This window comes from Sphaeramia orbicularis, chromosome 17 (genome assembly GCF_902148855.1).
Source record: "Sphaeramia orbicularis chromosome 17, fSphaOr1.1, whole genome shotgun sequence".
In the NCBI taxonomy this organism is placed as follows: Eukaryota; Metazoa; Chordata; class Actinopteri; order Kurtiformes; family Apogonidae; genus Sphaeramia; species Sphaeramia orbicularis.
The window spans coordinates 56,031,608-56,049,371 of record NC_043973.1 but is presented as its reverse complement, the minus strand read 5'-3'; the positions used below and the strand labels follow the sequence as shown (position 1 = coordinate 56,049,371).

Below are 17,764 nucleotides of genomic sequence, written 5' to 3'. Positions count from 1 at the left end.
TGTAATCACATCTATTCTGGGTCACTGGTAATCTATAAACCCAATTAGGTTGAATTCAACCAATAGTTTTACTGCTAAAGTGTAAACAAACAAACAAACTGAGCCAAAAACAACAGCCCTTGCCTCCCCTTCTGGGGTGGGGGGGGTAATCTGACCTTTAATAACATGAAGTGTAAAGTATGTCTAACATGCTCCCCTGGACACCAGAGGGTTAAAACAGACGTCACTGACTGACTGAATCTGAAAACTTAAACACATGTGGACTGAAGTGTGTGTTCTGTGTCCCAGCCTGCGACTGTAATGGGAAAAGCTCCGAGTGTTACTTTGACTCTGAGTTGTACCGGGCCACGGGTCATGGAGGTCACTGCCGGAACTGCAACGACAACACCGACGGACCCAACTGCGAACGCTGCCTCGACAACTACCACCGAGACCGCAGCGGCGACCGCTGCCTGCCCTGTGGATGCAACTCAGTGGGTGAGTGGAAAAACCAGGACTGGACCGAGACCCGGGTTAAAACCACCGGTACCGGGGTTAAAACCACCAAGACCCAGGTTAAAACCACTGGTACCTGAGATAAAACCACCGGTACCTGGGTTAAAACCACCAAGAGTTCCTTTGTTGGGATTGAACTAAAATACTGTTCTGATGTTAGTTCTGAACTAATAGAATCTGAACATTTGAACAGGATCTGAAACTGTAATGTCTGTAAAATAGAATTTCAGTTTGAACACAGGAACATTTTGTGATATAGTATTAGATCCTGTTGGGATCAAATAAAAATGTGTTTAGTATTTATGCGTATTTCTGGTGTAATTCAGTTCTTCCAGGAAATAATCATTTAAAAAATAGAAGGAAACAAAATATTGCCTTTTTAACAGTATCATGATGTATCGTGATATATCGTATCCTGATCCTAGTATTGTGATTTGTATCGTATCACCAGATTCTTGCTGATACACAGCCCTACTTATTCGTTCTTTGGTGGTCTGTTAACAGTCCTTTGGTGGTTTGTTAGTGGTCCGATAGCCGGTCCGTTGGCCGGTACGTTAGCCGGTTTGTTGGCGGTCCGATAGCCGGTCCGTTAGCTGGTTTGTTGCCGGTCTGATAGCCAGTCCATTAGCAGGTCCATTGGCCAGTCCATTAACCGATCCGTTGGCCGATTCGTCGCTGGTCCGTTAACGGCTCGTCCTGTTGCGTTTCAGGGTCGGAGTCTCCTCAGTGCGATGACAGAGGGGTCTGCGCCTGTAAACCTGGAGTGACCGGAGAGAAATGCGACCGCTGTCAGCCGGGATACCACAGCCTGACGGAGGCCGGATGCAGGTAACCATGACAACAGCTCAACGGCACCCTCAGCTGCCGCTATGCTTGATGCACCAAATATTCCAAAGCAGACAGAACCACTGATAGGCCATTTCCATGACGATAGCTATCCAGTAACTGTCATAATCAGATCGTTGTAAACTGTATTTGACTTAGTTTTGTTCGTGTTACGTCTTCAAGAGTTTGTTTTATTGCAATTTTTCCTGTTTTGACATTTTTACATTTTCCCTTTAAATCATCCTTATGTTCCCCAAACACTGACCCTGTTTCCATAGAAACCCAATAGCTGTCATTAATCAGATTTTAATAATCAGATGGGATGCATTTACTGTCCCTTCAGAAATAGAATAATCCATAAATCCATCATGTCAGTGATTCAGTCAGAAATGTCCATTTGTTCTAAACTGCCCCTCTTCAGATCCATTTATTTTCTTTCATTTCTCTGTTGAATTTCTTTAGTTCTACTTCATAAATGTCAATGTCTGTTCTGTATCCAATGGTTCAATAAATCAATCATTAGGAATATGACATACTTTTTTTCGTGAAGTGTAGAAACAATATTGAGCTTTTATTCTTATGAACTATTGAAAGAAATTCAGGTTCTCAGGAAAAACGCTGCTTATCAATGAATCATTAATGGATCGATACGGTCAACCAACTAATGATTAATGGATTAATCCCCTAGTTTACATGCATGAAGACACGGGAGGACTGGGACAGATCCAGGTGTGTTCATCTGAATCTAATCCAATTACTGCTGTTATCGGATCAAACAGATCAGATTAGACTGTTTACATGATCAATAATAGTCAGATATTGATCAGAGGATCAGTGTAAAGGGGGTCAGTTCAATATGGAGTTGTCATTGGACTCGTTAATGGAGGAATCTGCTGGAGTTCTGTTCGAACTACATCTGCAGGGCCAGTCCATGTTAGTGGACGGGTTCTGTGGCAGCTGCTTGCCCTCTGGTGGCAGATGGTGGCACTGCAGCGACTGCTCCCCTTCCTTTGGTTTGTGTGTGTGTGTGTGTGTGTGTGTGTGTGTGTGTGTGGACTTAATGGTGTGTGTTTGTCATCTCAGGCCGTGTTCGTGCTCACCGTCTGGCAGTACTCAGGAGTGTGACGTCAACACCGGACAGTGTCGCTGCAAAGACAATGTGGAGGGATTCAGCTGCGACAGGTAACACACCTGCGTTCATTCCAGCTGTCGACAGCTTTCACTTAAGCCTCAGATGGATGAGAGTGTGTTTAAAGGCTGGGGATACTGTCCACACAGACACTCATTCATCAGTGCATCCGTCCTGTTCACAGGTTTAAAAATGTACAACTCATTTCACTTCAGGTTCCGTGTTCAGCCCAATATGATCTAAAACAGTGAAAAAAGTACAATTACATTGTAAAAAAAAAAAGTTTATATCTACAAACTATCCTTTAAAAATGTGAATAACATGAAATTTCTTCAGAAAAATAATAAAAATAACCTACAAATAATTACAAATACAAACATCTCTTTTTTAGTGCAAGAAATAACATTAACTCATGAAAATATTCACATTCATAAACTATCCAAATAAAAAAGATGATTAACCAGAAAAAAAAAGGAATTTCTTAAAGGAAAAAAAAAGAGTGTAATTGTATCAGTGTGCCTCAGTTGATCATTTCCACATGTTCATTCTAAAGTACAGATAGAGTGGATCTAAAATACACACAACATTTAAGAACAGACTGAAGATTGGTACAAATATGGAGTTTGAAACTCAGAGGATTTGAATTTCTTTGATTTGTTAATTTGTTCAGTTTTATTTTTACATTGAACAGATTCACTCCAGGGGCTGGATTGGACCCTTTGGCGTCCAGTTTTGTCCCAGGGGCCGTATGTTTGACATGCCTTAAATGTTCCTGTGGGTAAGTGGCTGTGACATGTGTCTTCTTGTTGTTGTTCCAGGTGCAAACTGGGATATTTCAACCTGGACCCGGCCAACCCCCAGGGCTGCACCCCCTGTTTCTGCTTCCAGCACTCGTCTGTGTGTGACAGCGCCCAAGGCTTCAGTGTCCACACCATCAGCTCCACCTTCCATAGAGGTAAGACTGCCCTTGGGCAGCGTGCGGGGGGGGGGGGGTGACCCACCCATACATAGCCCCACCCTTTCCTCTACAGGCCCCTTTATGCTCATTTTACATTTGCAAACAGGCACATAAGGTCCAAACGTCCATGTGTCTGCTGCGTTGAAATGAGTGTTTGGCACCAGTCCACCAGAGGGCGCCACTCTGAGTTATTTATTTATTTATTTGTTTATTTATGTATTTATTTATTTGACAGGGACAATGCAGTCAAACATAGTTACAAGTTTGCAGCTGATGTGATGCATATAGAGTTTATAGTTAGTGCTCGTTCTCCACACCAGTCCCCAGTTGGACTCTTCCACAACACTGCAGTACAATATAAAATATGCATCATTTAAAACAATCATACCATACAATTCAATAATCCAGTGTTGAATTTATATGATATGAAGCATTCATTCACTCACTCTCCCACACAATATACACAATATTTACAAATGAGAACAGTTGTGTTTTGTCTTTAACCAGGTTTTGGTTCTGAGGGTGAACATCTTTAACTCTCAGATGACTTAACATACTGGACAAATACCAAAAAGAGAAACTAAACAATGAAATTCAATAATAATAATAATAATAATAATAATAATGCTGATGACAGAGGAGGTTTCACTTACGTTGATGTTGAGAACTTTTGGACATTATACTCTTCAAAGCTGAACATTGCCCCTGGTGGTACTGCTCCGTTTCCTCCCATTTGTCTTCTTCACTTTTTTCACTAAATGACACAACTACTCAGAGCGTCTCTCACTCACTGATTGGCTGGTGGGTGTCCTGCCCCGCCCTCCTTATCCCTGATTGGCTGGTGGGTGTCCTGCCCTCCTTATCCCTGATTGGCTGGTGAGTATTTTGCCCCACCCCCTGCTGCTGTAGTGACGTGACGTGATGTGTTTCAGATGATGAACAGTGGACGGCCCAGCAGAGGGACGGCTCCAGCGTCCCCGTCCAGTGGTCTCCCAGTGGACAGGAAGTGTCCCTCATCTCCGACGACTACTTCCCCATGTACTTTATCGCCCCAGGTGAACAACACACACACACACACACAGAAACACACACACACTGAAACACGATGAAACTGTAACTACGGGAACGCCTGGAAGTGACTCCGCCCATGTTTCCGTTCATCACAGACAAGTATTTGGGGAACCAGATGCTGAGCTACGGACAGAACCTGACTCTGCGTTTCCGGGTTGACCGGCGGGACACCAGGCTGTCAGCCGAGGATTTGGTTCTGGAAGGATCTGAGCTCCGCGTGGCCGTCCCGCTCATTGCCCAGGGCAACGCCTACCCCAACGAGAACATGCAGACATACGTGTTCAGGTGAGCCGCCAATATTTTTGGGTGGGGCTGTGGCTCAGGAGGTAGAGCGGTCCACTGAGGGTTGGCGGTTCAAATCCTGCTCTGTCCCAGTCATGTGGCAAGACACACTAGTGTAAGAATGTACAGAAAATGAATAGAAAAGCACTATAGAAGCCCAATCTGTTATTATTATTATTATTATTATTATTATTATTATCATTATTATTATTATTATTATCATTATTATTATTACTATTACTATTCTCTGATCTGAGTTCAGTTTATTATTATTCAATAATTTCTGGTCATGTGTTGAGACTAAATCTTTGCATCTGGTTTTAATGTATCTTGTTAATTAGTAAAGCAGGTTTTTAATATACTTTAATCTGATTGTCTGGTATCATGATCTGTACGTGTGATTACAGCTGCACTTATCCATTATTTTTGTAATTGATTTTATCTGTCAATTATTTTCTTCAGTTCAATTAAATGATTATTTGAGTCGGCAAAAAAAAGGTGAAAAAGTGAAACAGACGTGTGTGAAAATGACAAACTACTGAAGCAACCACAAAAAGTAGACAAGTAAAAGGATGTAGAAAAAAATACTTATATAGGAAAAAACAACAACAATAACAACAGTATGAATGTATATAAAAGGACTTAAATAGAAATAGCTGGTCCAGTCCAGTCCAGTCCAGTTCCATCTGTCAGGTCTGCCTGAAACACATGTGGATCCAACTGAACATGGACCTAACATCCAACTGGGGGTTGGTCCTGTCCATGTGTGTCACAATAAGGGTCCGTGTGAAACACAACAGTGGAACCAATGTTTAACAGCAGAGACATGAAGGAAACACAGCTGAGATTCAGGACAATGGAATGGAATAATGATTTGAATTGATTGGAGTCGATTAATCGTTTCTCTGTTCATGTAAACTCACTGGTTCTGCTCTGTGTGGTTAATGTGCCGTTCTGGTTCTGTTCTCGGTTCTGGTTCCGGTTCAGGCTCCATGACAGTACCGACTACCCCTGGAGGCCGACCATCAGCCACTCTGACTTCCAGAAACTTCTCCACAACCTAACGGCCATCAAGATCCGTGGCACCTACAGCGAGAAGAGTACGGACCCACCAGTCCAGAACCCAGATCAGTAGAACCCGCCGGTTCCAGCAGGACCTTCAGTTCACGCCTCAATCTGTGTCTGCAGGTGCCGGTTACCTTGATGACGTCTCCTTGGTGACAGCAAGGCGGGGTCCGGGCGTCCCAGCGCAGTGGGTGGAGCAGTGCACCTGTCCTCAGGGTTACCAGGGTCAGCACTGTGAGCAGTGCACCCTGGGATACCGGCGAGCCCGGCCGCAGCTTGGAGCCTTCAGCCCGTGTGAACCCTGTAACTGCAACGGCCACAGCGACGCCTGCAACCCTGACACAGGTGGGCGGAGCCACACAGGTAACGCACAGGTCAGGGGTGCAGACCGGGCACTGACGGCTTTTCTGTCCAGGGGCGTGTGACTGTCAGCACGACACCGCCGGTCTGAGCTGCGAGCGCTGTAAGGATGGTTTCTACGGCGACGCCACCCAGGGGACAGCGGGCGACTGCCAGCCCTGCCCCTGTCCGGTCGGAGCCACCTGCGCCGTGGTCCCCAAAACCAGAGAGGTGGTCTGCACCAACTGCCCCGCCGGCACCACCGGTAAGAAACCCCGCCCCCTACTCTGTATCCATGACAACAACACAGTAGACAGCGGTGAAAGGACGAGTCCAAGGCTTTGACGAACCACCAAGGTCTAATGTGAAGTCTGTGTTCTCAGCTGGTCCCAGATCTGCTTGTGGATTCTGGTCCCAGATCTACTGGTGTGTTCTGGTCCCAGATCTGCTGGTGGATTCCGGTCCCAGATCTGCTGGTGGATTCCGGTCCCAGATCTGCTGGTGGGTTCCGGTTCCAGATCTGCTGGTGGGTTCCGGTTCCAGATCTGCTGGTGTGTTCTGGTTCCAGATCTGCTGGTGTGTTCCGGTTCCAGATCTGCTGGTGGATTCTGGTCCCAGATCTGCTGGTGGGTTCTGGTCCCAGATTTATTGGTGGATTCTGGTCCCAGATCTACTGGTGTGTTCTGGTCCCAGATCTGCTGGTGGGTTCCGGTTCCAGATCTGCTGGTGTGTTCCGGTTCCAGATCTGCTGGTGGATTCTGGTCCCAGATCTGCTGGTGGGTTCCGGTTCCAGATCTGCTGGTGTGTTCCGGTTCCAGATCTGCTGGTGGATTCTGGTCCCAGATCTGCTGGTGGGTTCTGGTCCCAGATCTGCTGGTGGGTTCTGGTCCCAGATCAGCTTGTGTGGTCCGGTCCCAGATCGGCTGGTGGATTCTGGTCCCAGATCTGCTAGTGGGTTCTGGTCCCAGGTCTGCTGGTGGATTCTGGTCCCAGATCTGCTGGTGGGTTCCGGCCCCAGATCTGCTGGTGGGTTCCGGTCCCAGATCTGCTGGTGGATTCTGGTCCCAGATCTGCTGGTGGGTTCCGGTTCCAGGTCTGGTGGTGGATTCCGGTCCCAGATCTGCTGGTGGGTTCCGGCCCCAGATCTGCTGGTGGGTTCCGGTCCCAGATATTCTGATGCTTTTCTCCACACACAGGGCCTTAAGTCTTCTACAGACCTGGACCTCTGAAGACCAGATGGAGGCTCTGGAGGTAGTGGTTCTTGCACCCTTAGTGTCCTGATGGGCTCAAAGGCACGCCGGTTTGGTTGCCTTCGTCTGATTTGTTCTGGTTTTATTTATTTTTTTCATCCATTTAGGATGAAATCTGTGTTTAATGTCAAATAAAAATACAGAATAATTCACTGAAAACTGAAGCCGGTTTGGAAAATGGAAAGAAGACCCAGGTAGACCTAGGTAGACCCAGGTGGACCCATATAGACCCAGGTAGACCCAGGTGAATCCAGATAGACCCAGGTGAACCCAGATAGACCCAGGTGAACCCAGATAGGCCCAGGTAGACCCAGGTAGACCCAGGTGATCCAGGTGGACCCAGGTAGACCCAGGTAGGCCCAGGTTGACCTAGGTAGACTCAGGTAGACCCAGGTAAACCCAGGCGGACCCAGGTAAACCCTCACTCGTCTGCAGGTAAACGCTGTGAGCTCTGTGACGATGGTTTCTTCGGGGATCCTCTGGGTCAGAATGGTGCGGTCCGAACCTGCCGAGCCTGTAAATGCAGCAACAACATGGACCCCAACGCTGTTGGAAACTGCAACCGGGAGTCCGGCGAGTGCCTCAAGTGCATCTACAACACCGCCGGCTTCTTCTGCGACCGCTGCAAGGAAGGTTTCTACGGCAACGCACAAGCAGCCAACCCCGCAGATAAGTGCAAACGTAAGAGGACCATCTTAAGTACAAGAACTGATGGTGTCTGTAATCAGATTACTTTAGTCATCCCAGGAGACAAACTGTTGTGTTTTACAGTTCATCTGTGCAAGTCAAAGAAAAAGTAGCAAAATAAAGAAATGATCAGTACTACGAAAAAACTATCAAACACAACTAGAAGAGCATGTAGTACCATATGTGGATCACACGACCTGCAGTAATCTGACGGTGGTATGGGTGGAGCTAAAGGGTTCTTTGTTCTTGTTTTTTTTTAAAGTCTCTTTTTATTGAAAGAATTCAGAATTTTTTTTATACATTAAAAAAGACAACAAATACACAAACTATACTCATCCAGAGAGTAGGTGTAAAAAAAACTAAACAAAAACATTTACAGCAGCTCATCGTGGTCCTGGCATACAGGATCTCAAAGTAAAGAATCAATGTATAAATAAAGATAAGTAAAAACACAAAAACATATTTCCTTCAGAGGACTTTGGGTTCATATTCATGCATTCAGATCTCAAAGGCTTCACATATCTCCCCCGTCCCTCTGGGTGTTGCACAAAAAAATCCATCTCCAAATTGACAGTAAAGGTTATTCTTTCCATCCTATAAATTCCCATGGTTATGTCTATCCAATTATTTATTGTCAGTTCTTCTTGTGTCATCCATCGTTTTGTTATTGCCTTTTTTCCTGCAGCTAGTAATATGCTGAATAAGTATTTGTGAAGGGTTCCTTATTCAGTGCTGTCCTGTGGCTCTGCCCTCAGCCTGTTCCTGCTCACCGTTTGGTACCGTGGACCGTCAGACTGGCTGTTCTCAGGTCACCGGTCAGTGTGAGTGCCTTCCCAATGTGGCCGAGCGTGACTGCAGCGCCTGCCAGCCCGGCTTCTTCAACCTGCACAGCGGCAACGGCTGCCAACGGTTAGACTTTGCCCAGTCCCACCTACCGTCCTCCTGTCCCCACATGTGGACCTGTGCAGTTACCGGTGTTTTCCCTCCTTTTTGCAGATGCGACTGTAATCCCATTGGCTCCACCAACGGCCAGTGTGACATCACCACGGGACAGTGCGAGTGCCAGCCGGGCGTCACCGGACTACACTGTGAACGCTGCGAGGTCAACTTCTTTGGCTTCAGCTCGTCAGGATGTAAACGTAAGATGGATTTATTTAACAGCAACATCTGTGTCCAATGGACAGAAAGTCTGCACCTGCCCTCATTAAATATGATACAGGTTATTCCAAACGTCACAAGAACAGAGACATCTGTTTGGGGGGTGGGGGGGTGGGGGTGTAGTGTCCATTTCCCTGGGGGGGCTGACACCTGCTGTTGTGTTCCAGCCTGCGACTGTGACCCTGAGGGCGCCCAGTCTGGTCAGTGTAAGGACGACGGACGCTGCGAGTGTCGTCCTGGCTTCGTGGGCGCTCGCTGCGACATGTGCGAGGAGAACTACTTCTACAACCGCTCGGCTCCGGGCTGCCAGCAGTGTCCTTCCTGCTACAGTCTGGTCAGAGACAAGGTGGGCCTCGACGTCCCGGTGGGCGGGATTTAAAGAGGACGTGTGGGCGGGCTCTGATGGCACGGCGGTGTTCTGTCGTTTCCAGGTCAACCAGCAGAGGCAGAAACTTCACGACCTCCAGACCCTGATTGATAACCTGGGTTCGGGCCAGGAGACGGTGAGCGACAAGGCCTTCGAGGACCGGCTGAAGGAGGCGGAGCGAGCCATCATGGAGCTGCTGGAGGAGGCTCAGACCAGCAAAGGTAACGGCGCTCTGACAGGGCCACACCCTTTGATGTTCATCCTCTAAGGCCAGAGAGTTTACCTCCATGTGGGACACGAGTATAGCTGAAATGATTCATCGATCAAATCAATTTAAAAATGATTCAACTACATTTGTCCTCAGTTGAACCTTGGTTTCCTTCATGTCTCTACTGTTAAACATTGGTTCCACTGTTGTGTTTCACATGGACATTTATTGTGACGCACATGAGTCCAGGACCAACCCCCAGTTGGACGCTAGGTCCATGTTCAGTTGGATCCACGTGTGTTTCAGACTGATCTGACAGATGGAACTGGACTGGACTGGACTGGACTGGACCGGACCAGTTTACATCTATACAGGTTCATATTGACCCTTTGCACGTTACATCACCCTCTGTTCGCACTGCAAACGAGCGCCATGACAGATGGCAGAAGTGCTGGACTGCACACTGGACAGCAAACCGGCTAATCTTGAATTTGATCTGAACGTTGGTTTTGTAACCCTGCTTTACACGTACAGTGTTCGCACACAACAGTTCCATCCATGGTTTCAGCTGAGTTCCAGACAGAGGCTGGATCTGATGGACCTGATATTACAGATAGAACAGGTTCTGTTTGTGTCCAGAGCACATTAGCACCACTGAATGGTGGTAGACTGGGTTAACTACTATGAGCCACTGTGTTCCAGTGGCTGTCAAAAGTAGCCTTCAGTATTAGCTCTGTTGTAGTGGCTGTCTTTCTACCAGCTATACTATGTTCTATGTCCTACTGTTATTGTCATTATGCTGTGCCTTATGTTCTAGTGGTGGAACTGTACATATGACTGTGTGTAGATAGTAGAAAGGCAGACACTTCATTATTACACAGTGTTAGTTCATTAGAGCTGCTTTTGCTTCCAGTCTACTTGAGTTTTGATGGCATGATGGGGAAACATGTTAAAAACATACACAGCTAGCTAGCTAACGTTAGCTGTATTTTTCCTTTACCATTATGAGATCCATTCCTCTGCCATGAGCGCAGTATAGTGACTGGGTAATCTAACCTGAGACTAAGAACTGGGCTCATCCAGACTTCTGTATGCTTTTAGATCACACCTGTGTATGGGGACACTCCATTTAGAACAGAATGGAACAGATCGTGTGCTTTAAACTCTGGTAAACTGGAGGATTTTGATAGATCCATAAACACAGCAGGAGGGAGAAGGTATGGGTCAGTAGCTAGCCCTGCTATCGCTAGCTTCTCCAAATAGCGTTCTTTGTGCCGTCCATTAAGGTGAGTCACTTCGCAGGACTACTCCAAAACTTTATTTTCAGTGCTGGTAGACATAATCCGTCGTTCATTCATCTGTTTGTTGTGTTGCTTTTGCTGTCCACCATGGCACTGCACCCCTAGTCATGTGATAACTGTGACGCTGGTGCAAACGGTCAATACAGACTGAACACTGATGGAACTGGACTGGTTTGGTTTACATCTGTACACATTTATAGACAGACTGATGGAACTGGGGTTATTTCTATAGATATTTTTTTCAATATCCTTTTACTTTTATACTTTTTGTGGTACACGTCTGTTTCACATTTTAAATGTCTTTTCATCTATTTCATCTAAGAAAACAATTGATAGATTAATCGATTACACAAATAATAGATAGTTTGTACAAATGAAAACCGTTGTTCTGGTCTAAACGTCTACTTCACTTTAACTCTTCAGCAGCGCTCCTGTTCAACCAGTGGCCGTTCGTCCTTGGATGACTGAGGATGGTTGCTGTTGTTTGTTTGTTTGTTTACTACACCTTGGATCATAAATATACTCTTGACCTTTAACTTTAACAGTAATTTGTAGTGAAAGAACCAAGAACCTTTAAACCAATGAAACGTCGCTGTAATGTGTGTCCATTCATAGAGGCGAGTCGACGTCCACCTAAATGAAACTCATTTATCAAACCCCTGTGACCTTTGACCCCACAGACGTAGACCGCGGTCTGCTGGATCGTCTCAACACCATCAACAACACGCTGACGACGCAGTGGAACCGACTGCAAAACATCCGCAACACAGTGGACGACACAGGAACCAAGGCCGACCAAGCCCGAAACCGGGTCCGAGACGCAGAGAACCTGATCGACCGAGCGCGCCAGGAACTGGACAAGGCCCAGGATGCCATCAGGAAAGTGGTACGTGAGGTCAACAAACCTGAGGGCGGGTGGGCACCGGTGGGAGGTTCTCCCATCGGTCTGTGGTTTAATAACCCAATAACCCTGGTGTGCTGGTCTCTACAGGACATCAAACCCCCCAGTGGGACTGGAGACCCCAACAACATGACTCTACTGGCTGAGGAGGCTCGCAAACTGGCCGACAAGTAAGACCGCACAGTCACATGAACACAGGGAGGTCAGAGGTCACCGTACATGAGGACACACACAAGAACCAGACGGCGGTTCAGTCAGAAACATGAAGCATCTGTTACATTTCTTACAGTTTTCAGGTTAAAATGAGCACAAATGAAACTGCTTTTCACAAAAATCAACTAGTGAACGTTTCAAAGGCTTTTCTGGTTTTAGTTACGTCTCATAATTACACCGACTTCATTTCAGATGCAATACATTTCTATGTCTTCAATGGAATCTCAACATTTTTTGGTGTGAAATTAGGGATTGAACATTTTATTGGATCATTTCACACTTTGTCCAATTTATGGAACTTCGTAAACTAAAATATTAATCAAAACAATAATATATTATCCAGAACTGCACTGGAAGCTGATATTGAATATTTACCAGATTCATAATAATTAATTCTTTCATCAGATAAAAACTATTTTTCTTTTTGGTGCCAAAGAAAAAGGGTTTGATCGATGAATAACCAGGTTTATTTGTGTCTCTGCAGACACAAGATGGATGCCGACCAGATTGAGAAGATCGCGAAAGATGCCAACGACACGTCGACCAAAGCATACAACCTACTGCTGAAAACCCTGGACGGCGAAATGAAGACGAGTCAGGAGATTGACGAGCTCAACAGGAAGTAGGTGTTTGTGCAGCTTCCACTGTGTCCCAGTGAGTGTGGTGTAGATCTAAACAGTGGCTCTGACTGCTGTGTTCAGGTACAACGAGGCCAAGGAACTAGCCAAGAACCTGGAGAGACAGGCCAATAAGGTTCAGGCTGAAGCCGAGGAGGCAGGAGAAAACGCTCTGAAGATCTTCGCCAACCTGACCAGCCTGCCGCCGTTCGACACCAAGGCTCTGGAGGTACAAAACCTGAAGGACAGGAGCTTGACGGAGCATTCCCCTTCAGGCCCAGGTCACTGATCTGTGTTTGTGTTCACAGGACGAAGCCAGTAAGATCAAGAAGGAGGCATCGGACCTGGACAAGCTGATCGACAAGACAGAGAAGGAGTACAACGACCTGAGAGACGACCTGAAGAACAAAGAGCTGGAGGTCCGCAAGCTGCTGGACAAAGGCAAGAGTGAGCAGCAGGTACGTTCACCCACCGCAAACTAACATCAACCAACTGCATTTAGCGTCAGCGGTGGAAGGGCTGACGTCTGGGTTCTGTTTCCTGTCCACAGACGGCCGATCAGCTGCTGGCTCGAGCCGACGCCGCCAAAGCTCTGGCTGAAGAGGCGGCAAAGAAGGGCCAGTCGACATTCAGAGAGGCCGAGAGCATCCTGGACGACCTCCGAGGTACCGGCATTTTACAGCCCTGTTACACATGTAGCAACCCTGTTACACATGTAACAACCCTGTTACACATTTTACAGCCCTGTTACACATTTTCCAAGCCTGTTCACATCTTTGAAGGACATACTACCATTTTAACATATCTGCAAAAATTGAAAAACCTTTGAATGTTCTTCAGTGTGATCAGGTGCAGGTTATTATTCCAAAAACGTTTCTGCGTCTGTCCCATTTGTTCTTGTATGTAAACATTAAATCTGAGAATAATCCTGTAAAACTGCATTAATCTGCAGATGTAAATATGTCCGAATCCAGATGTGTCAGCCTGGATGAACCTGAAACCACCAATTTTCATCTAATTCAACCACAAACTAAAAACAGAAAATTAAAGACTGTCTTGATCTTCATTCAGACTTTGACAAGAGAGTCAACGACAACAAGACGGCCGCCGAGGACGCCATGAGGAAGATCCCCATCATCAGCGCCACTATCATGGCCGCCAACGAGAAAACCAAGCAGGCCGAGGCGGCACTGGGCAACGCCGCCGCCGACGCGAAAGAGGCTAAAAAGAAAGCTGAGGACGCAGAGAAGATCGCCAGCAACGTTCAGAAGGTACAACAGAACAAGTTCAACATAATGAGACACTGGCTCCATTTACACTGATCCTCTGATCAATATCAGATTATTATTGATCGTGTAAACAGTCTAATCTGATCTGTTTGATCAGATAACAGTAGTAATCTGATTATATTCAATCAGATTAACACCCCTGGGTCTGTCCCAGTCCTCCCATGTCTTCATACATATAAACAGGTTCATCTGACTGATAGTTCAGTTCCATCTGAGCATGTGCAAAAACTATTAAATCTCAGAAAACAGTAGAACGTAGATGACAAGAACAGGAAGTTGGATTCCACGTCACTACATACGTACGAACTCTGAAATAAATCCAACTAGAAAAGCACTTGGAGAGCGCAGACCTCCGCCAAGGCAGATCAGTGTCCTTCCTTGTGCCAGCATCAACTTTTCCTGAAAATTTCATCAAAATCCTTCATAACTTTTTGAGTTATCTTGCTAACAGACAGACAAACAAATAAGCAAACAAACAAACCCCGATGAAAACATAACCTGCTTGGCAGAGGTAAAAATGGACTGAAATGACTGAACCAGGGTTTATGGATTATCCTATTTCTGAAGTGACAGTAAACACATCACGTGATTATTATTATTTGATTAATGACAGTTATTGGTTTCTATGGAAACAGGGTCAGTGTTTGAGGAACATAAGGACGATTTAAAAGGAAAACGTAAAAATGACAAAACAGGAAAAATCACAATAAAACAAACTATTGAAGACGTAACATGAACAAAGCTAAGTCCTGGATTTGTCCACTTGAACTTTTATGGTAAAGAAGTGACTTTACTCTTCTGTTCGTGTGCTTCTGCTGGACTCTCACCAACTTCCTTTCCTAATATTTGATTGTTTTATTTTTGCTTGTATGGACATGTTTCCTCAGGGCTCAGCAAAGACCAAGGAGGACGCAGAGAAAGCCTTCGAAGACACCAAGAAGCTGGACGCCGAGGTGAGCGACATGATGGACCAGCTGCGCGGCGCTGAGGAGGAGCTGGCCAAGAAGAAGGCAGAGGCCGACAGCGACATGACAACGGCCGCCATGGTACGACTCTCGTTTGAGCGGTGCTGGATGTAAAGCTGCTTCATGACTCCGTCTGCTCCGGCTCTAACCTGTATGTGTCCCTCAGGCTTCAGACAGCGCCAAGGAGGCCGAGGACAACGCCCGCAAAGCCAAGAGTGCTGTCAAGACAGTCCTGAGCACCATCACCGCCCTGCTGGACCAGCTGGGTGAGTCCAGTCCACCACCTCAGGACCCAAAGGAGGTCAGAGGTCACAGGACGCATGACCCAGTGTCCTCTTCATCCTCAGCTGTGACGTGTCTGTAGAGTTTCATGAACATGAGCAGATCCATGTGGTTATGACTGGACGGAGAATGTGGACATTGTTTTGTCACCAGGACACATTTATTCATCCACCGTCATTTAAACGACTGTAACCCCTACTGTCAAAGTCCAACCGTCACCTTTAGCTGAGACTGGGTTCTTTCTACTGGACTAGAACACATTAGGGTAGAGGTCTGCACTGGCTGTGGAGGGTGGTGGGGGGAGTGGGTGCGTTCACTGACCTCTCTCTGTCTCGGTGCCTTCACTGACCTCCCTCTGTTTCGGTGCCTTCGCTGACCTCTCTGCCTCGGCGCGTTCACTGACCTCTCTCTGTTTTGGTGCGTTCACTGACCTCTCTCTGTTTTGGTGCGTTCACTGACCTCTCTCTGCCTCGATGCCTTCACTGACCTCTGTTTCGGTGCGTTCACTGACCTCTCTCTGTGCCTCGGTGCTTTCACTGACCTGTCTCTGCCTTGGTGCATTCACTGACCTCTCTCTGTGCCTCGGTGCATTCACCGACCTCTGTCTGCCATGGTGCCTTCACTGACCTCTCTATTTCAGTTCGTTCACTGACCTCTCTCTGTCTCAGTGCATTCACTGACTTCTTTCTGTTTTGGAGTATTCACTGACCTCTCTCTTCCACGATGCCTTCACCGACCTCTCTTTGCCTCGGAGCATTCACTGACCTCTGTCTGTTTCGCTGCGTTCACTGACCTCTGTCTGCTTCAGTGCATTCACTGACCTCTGTCTGTTTCGGTGCATTCACTGACCTCTGTCTGCTTCAGTGCATTCACTGACCTCTGTCTGTTTCGGTGCATTCACTGACCTCTGTCTGCTTCAGTGCATTCACTGACCTCTGTCTGTTTCGCTGCGTTCACTGACCTCTGTCTGTTTCGGTGCGTTCACTGACCTCTCTCTGCCTCCTTTCATCCAGGGAACATCGATAAGGTGGACCTGAGTAAACTGAACCAGATCGATGAGTCGCTGAAGCGGGCCAAGGGGAAGATGGCGGACAGCGACCTGGACAGGAAGCTGGCAGAGCTCAACGATGTGGCTCGGACTCAGGAGGACATGATCAGCAGCTACGACCTGCAGATTCTGGAGATCCGCGCCGACATTAAGAACCTGGAGGACATAAAGAACACATTACCCGACGGCTGCTTCAACACGCCGTCTCTGGAGAAGCCTTAGCCCCGCCCCCTGTCCTCTCACACTCCTCTTCACGTCTAACACTCGGGCAGACACGCCCACTTTTACCAAAACAGTTTTTTAATCTTCAGATTCTCGTCTGTGTTTTGTTTCCTTTTACAAGACAGAAGCCAATATTTGTTTTCAAGACACGATCACATTTTTTATGGGAGAGAAGCAGCTGTTTCAGTTTGGTCGCCGCAGTAACCGTGGTTACGGTCTAATGAACTAAACGGCGAAGAGAAGCCGTGTGGCGAGGCCAAAATGCCTCCGCAAACCAGAACCACGAACCCGACGTGACTGCACCGGAACCACAGGAAGCTCCTCCCCCTCCTGAGGATCCTCCACTCTGCTTTGGTTTCTGTCTGACCCGCCATTACCCATCATGCCTGGGGAGGCGACAGCTCCACCTCCACGAACCACAGTGAAGGAACCCCCGACTATTTCCTCCGACACAAACGCTCCAGTATTTCTGTTCAACAGCAGTATTTTCACCTCCAGCAGGAGGACGGCGTGAATAAGCCACAGCCACTGGGTCAGAAGTTCAGGAAAATGATTGGCCTTCATTTAGACCAGGGGTGTCAATCATACGGCCCATGGGCCAAAACCGGCCGCTGTAGAGTCCAGTCCGGAACCACCAAACGCAAATATTCCACTGAAGATGTAAACGATCCAAAGTCAAAGAATAGAATAAAAACCAATAAACGACAACAAACACGTCTGTGCTCTAGTGTAAAAAAAATAAATGACGTAAATATTTACATTTACAGACTATCCAAATAAAAAAGATATGATTAACCTGAAAAAAAGTGTAATTTTTTCAGGTTAATCTTCTCATTTCTACATGTTTATTACAGATCAGCTGTAAAACAGGCAGAATGTTGGTCAAATTACACTGAATTTACTTCAGATATTTCAGGTTCATATTTGTTCAGGTTATTCACATTTTAGTGTTAAAGGATAGTTTGTAAATGTAAATATTTTCATCATTTAATGACGTTTTTTGCACTAAAACAAAGAAGAATTGGTTGTTTTTCATTTCTAGGTGATTCTGTTCTACTTTAGATCTTTTTGGTCTGAATGTGGAACCTGGAC

General features: G+C 46.5%; 1 protein-coding gene across 1 annotated transcript in view; it reads left to right on the top strand.

Moving 5' to 3' along the window:
• Positions 1–17,522, top strand: part of lamc1 (laminin, gamma 1) — a 76,193-nt gene extending 58,671 nt beyond the window's left edge. Inside the window, exons 5-28 of the mRNA XM_030160694.1 lie at positions 289–477; positions 1,206–1,323; positions 2,404–2,502; positions 3,268–3,404; positions 4,340–4,462; positions 4,574–4,763; positions 5,748–5,860; positions 5,949–6,170; positions 6,241–6,429; positions 7,850–8,095; positions 8,857–9,010; positions 9,098–9,240; positions 9,427–9,605; positions 9,691–9,847; positions 11,816–12,021; positions 12,127–12,206; positions 12,734–12,871; positions 12,951–13,095; positions 13,175–13,324; positions 13,417–13,531; positions 13,938–14,137; positions 15,043–15,201; positions 15,287–15,386; positions 16,416–17,522. Coding sequence (XP_030016554.1) covers positions 289–477; positions 1,206–1,323; positions 2,404–2,502; positions 3,268–3,404; positions 4,340–4,462; positions 4,574–4,763; positions 5,748–5,860; positions 5,949–6,170; positions 6,241–6,429; positions 7,850–8,095; positions 8,857–9,010; positions 9,098–9,240; positions 9,427–9,605; positions 9,691–9,847; positions 11,816–12,021; positions 12,127–12,206; positions 12,734–12,871; positions 12,951–13,095; positions 13,175–13,324; positions 13,417–13,531; positions 13,938–14,137; positions 15,043–15,201; positions 15,287–15,386; positions 16,416–16,672 — 3,809 coding nt within the window. The 3' untranslated portion in view covers positions 16,673–17,522. The remainder of the gene's footprint in view (positions 1–288; positions 478–1,205; positions 1,324–2,403; positions 2,503–3,267; positions 3,405–4,339; positions 4,463–4,573; positions 4,764–5,747; positions 5,861–5,948; positions 6,171–6,240; positions 6,430–7,849; positions 8,096–8,856; positions 9,011–9,097; positions 9,241–9,426; positions 9,606–9,690; positions 9,848–11,815; positions 12,022–12,126; positions 12,207–12,733; positions 12,872–12,950; positions 13,096–13,174; positions 13,325–13,416; positions 13,532–13,937; positions 14,138–15,042; positions 15,202–15,286; positions 15,387–16,415) is intronic.
• Positions 17,523–17,764: the final 242 nt, after the last annotated feature.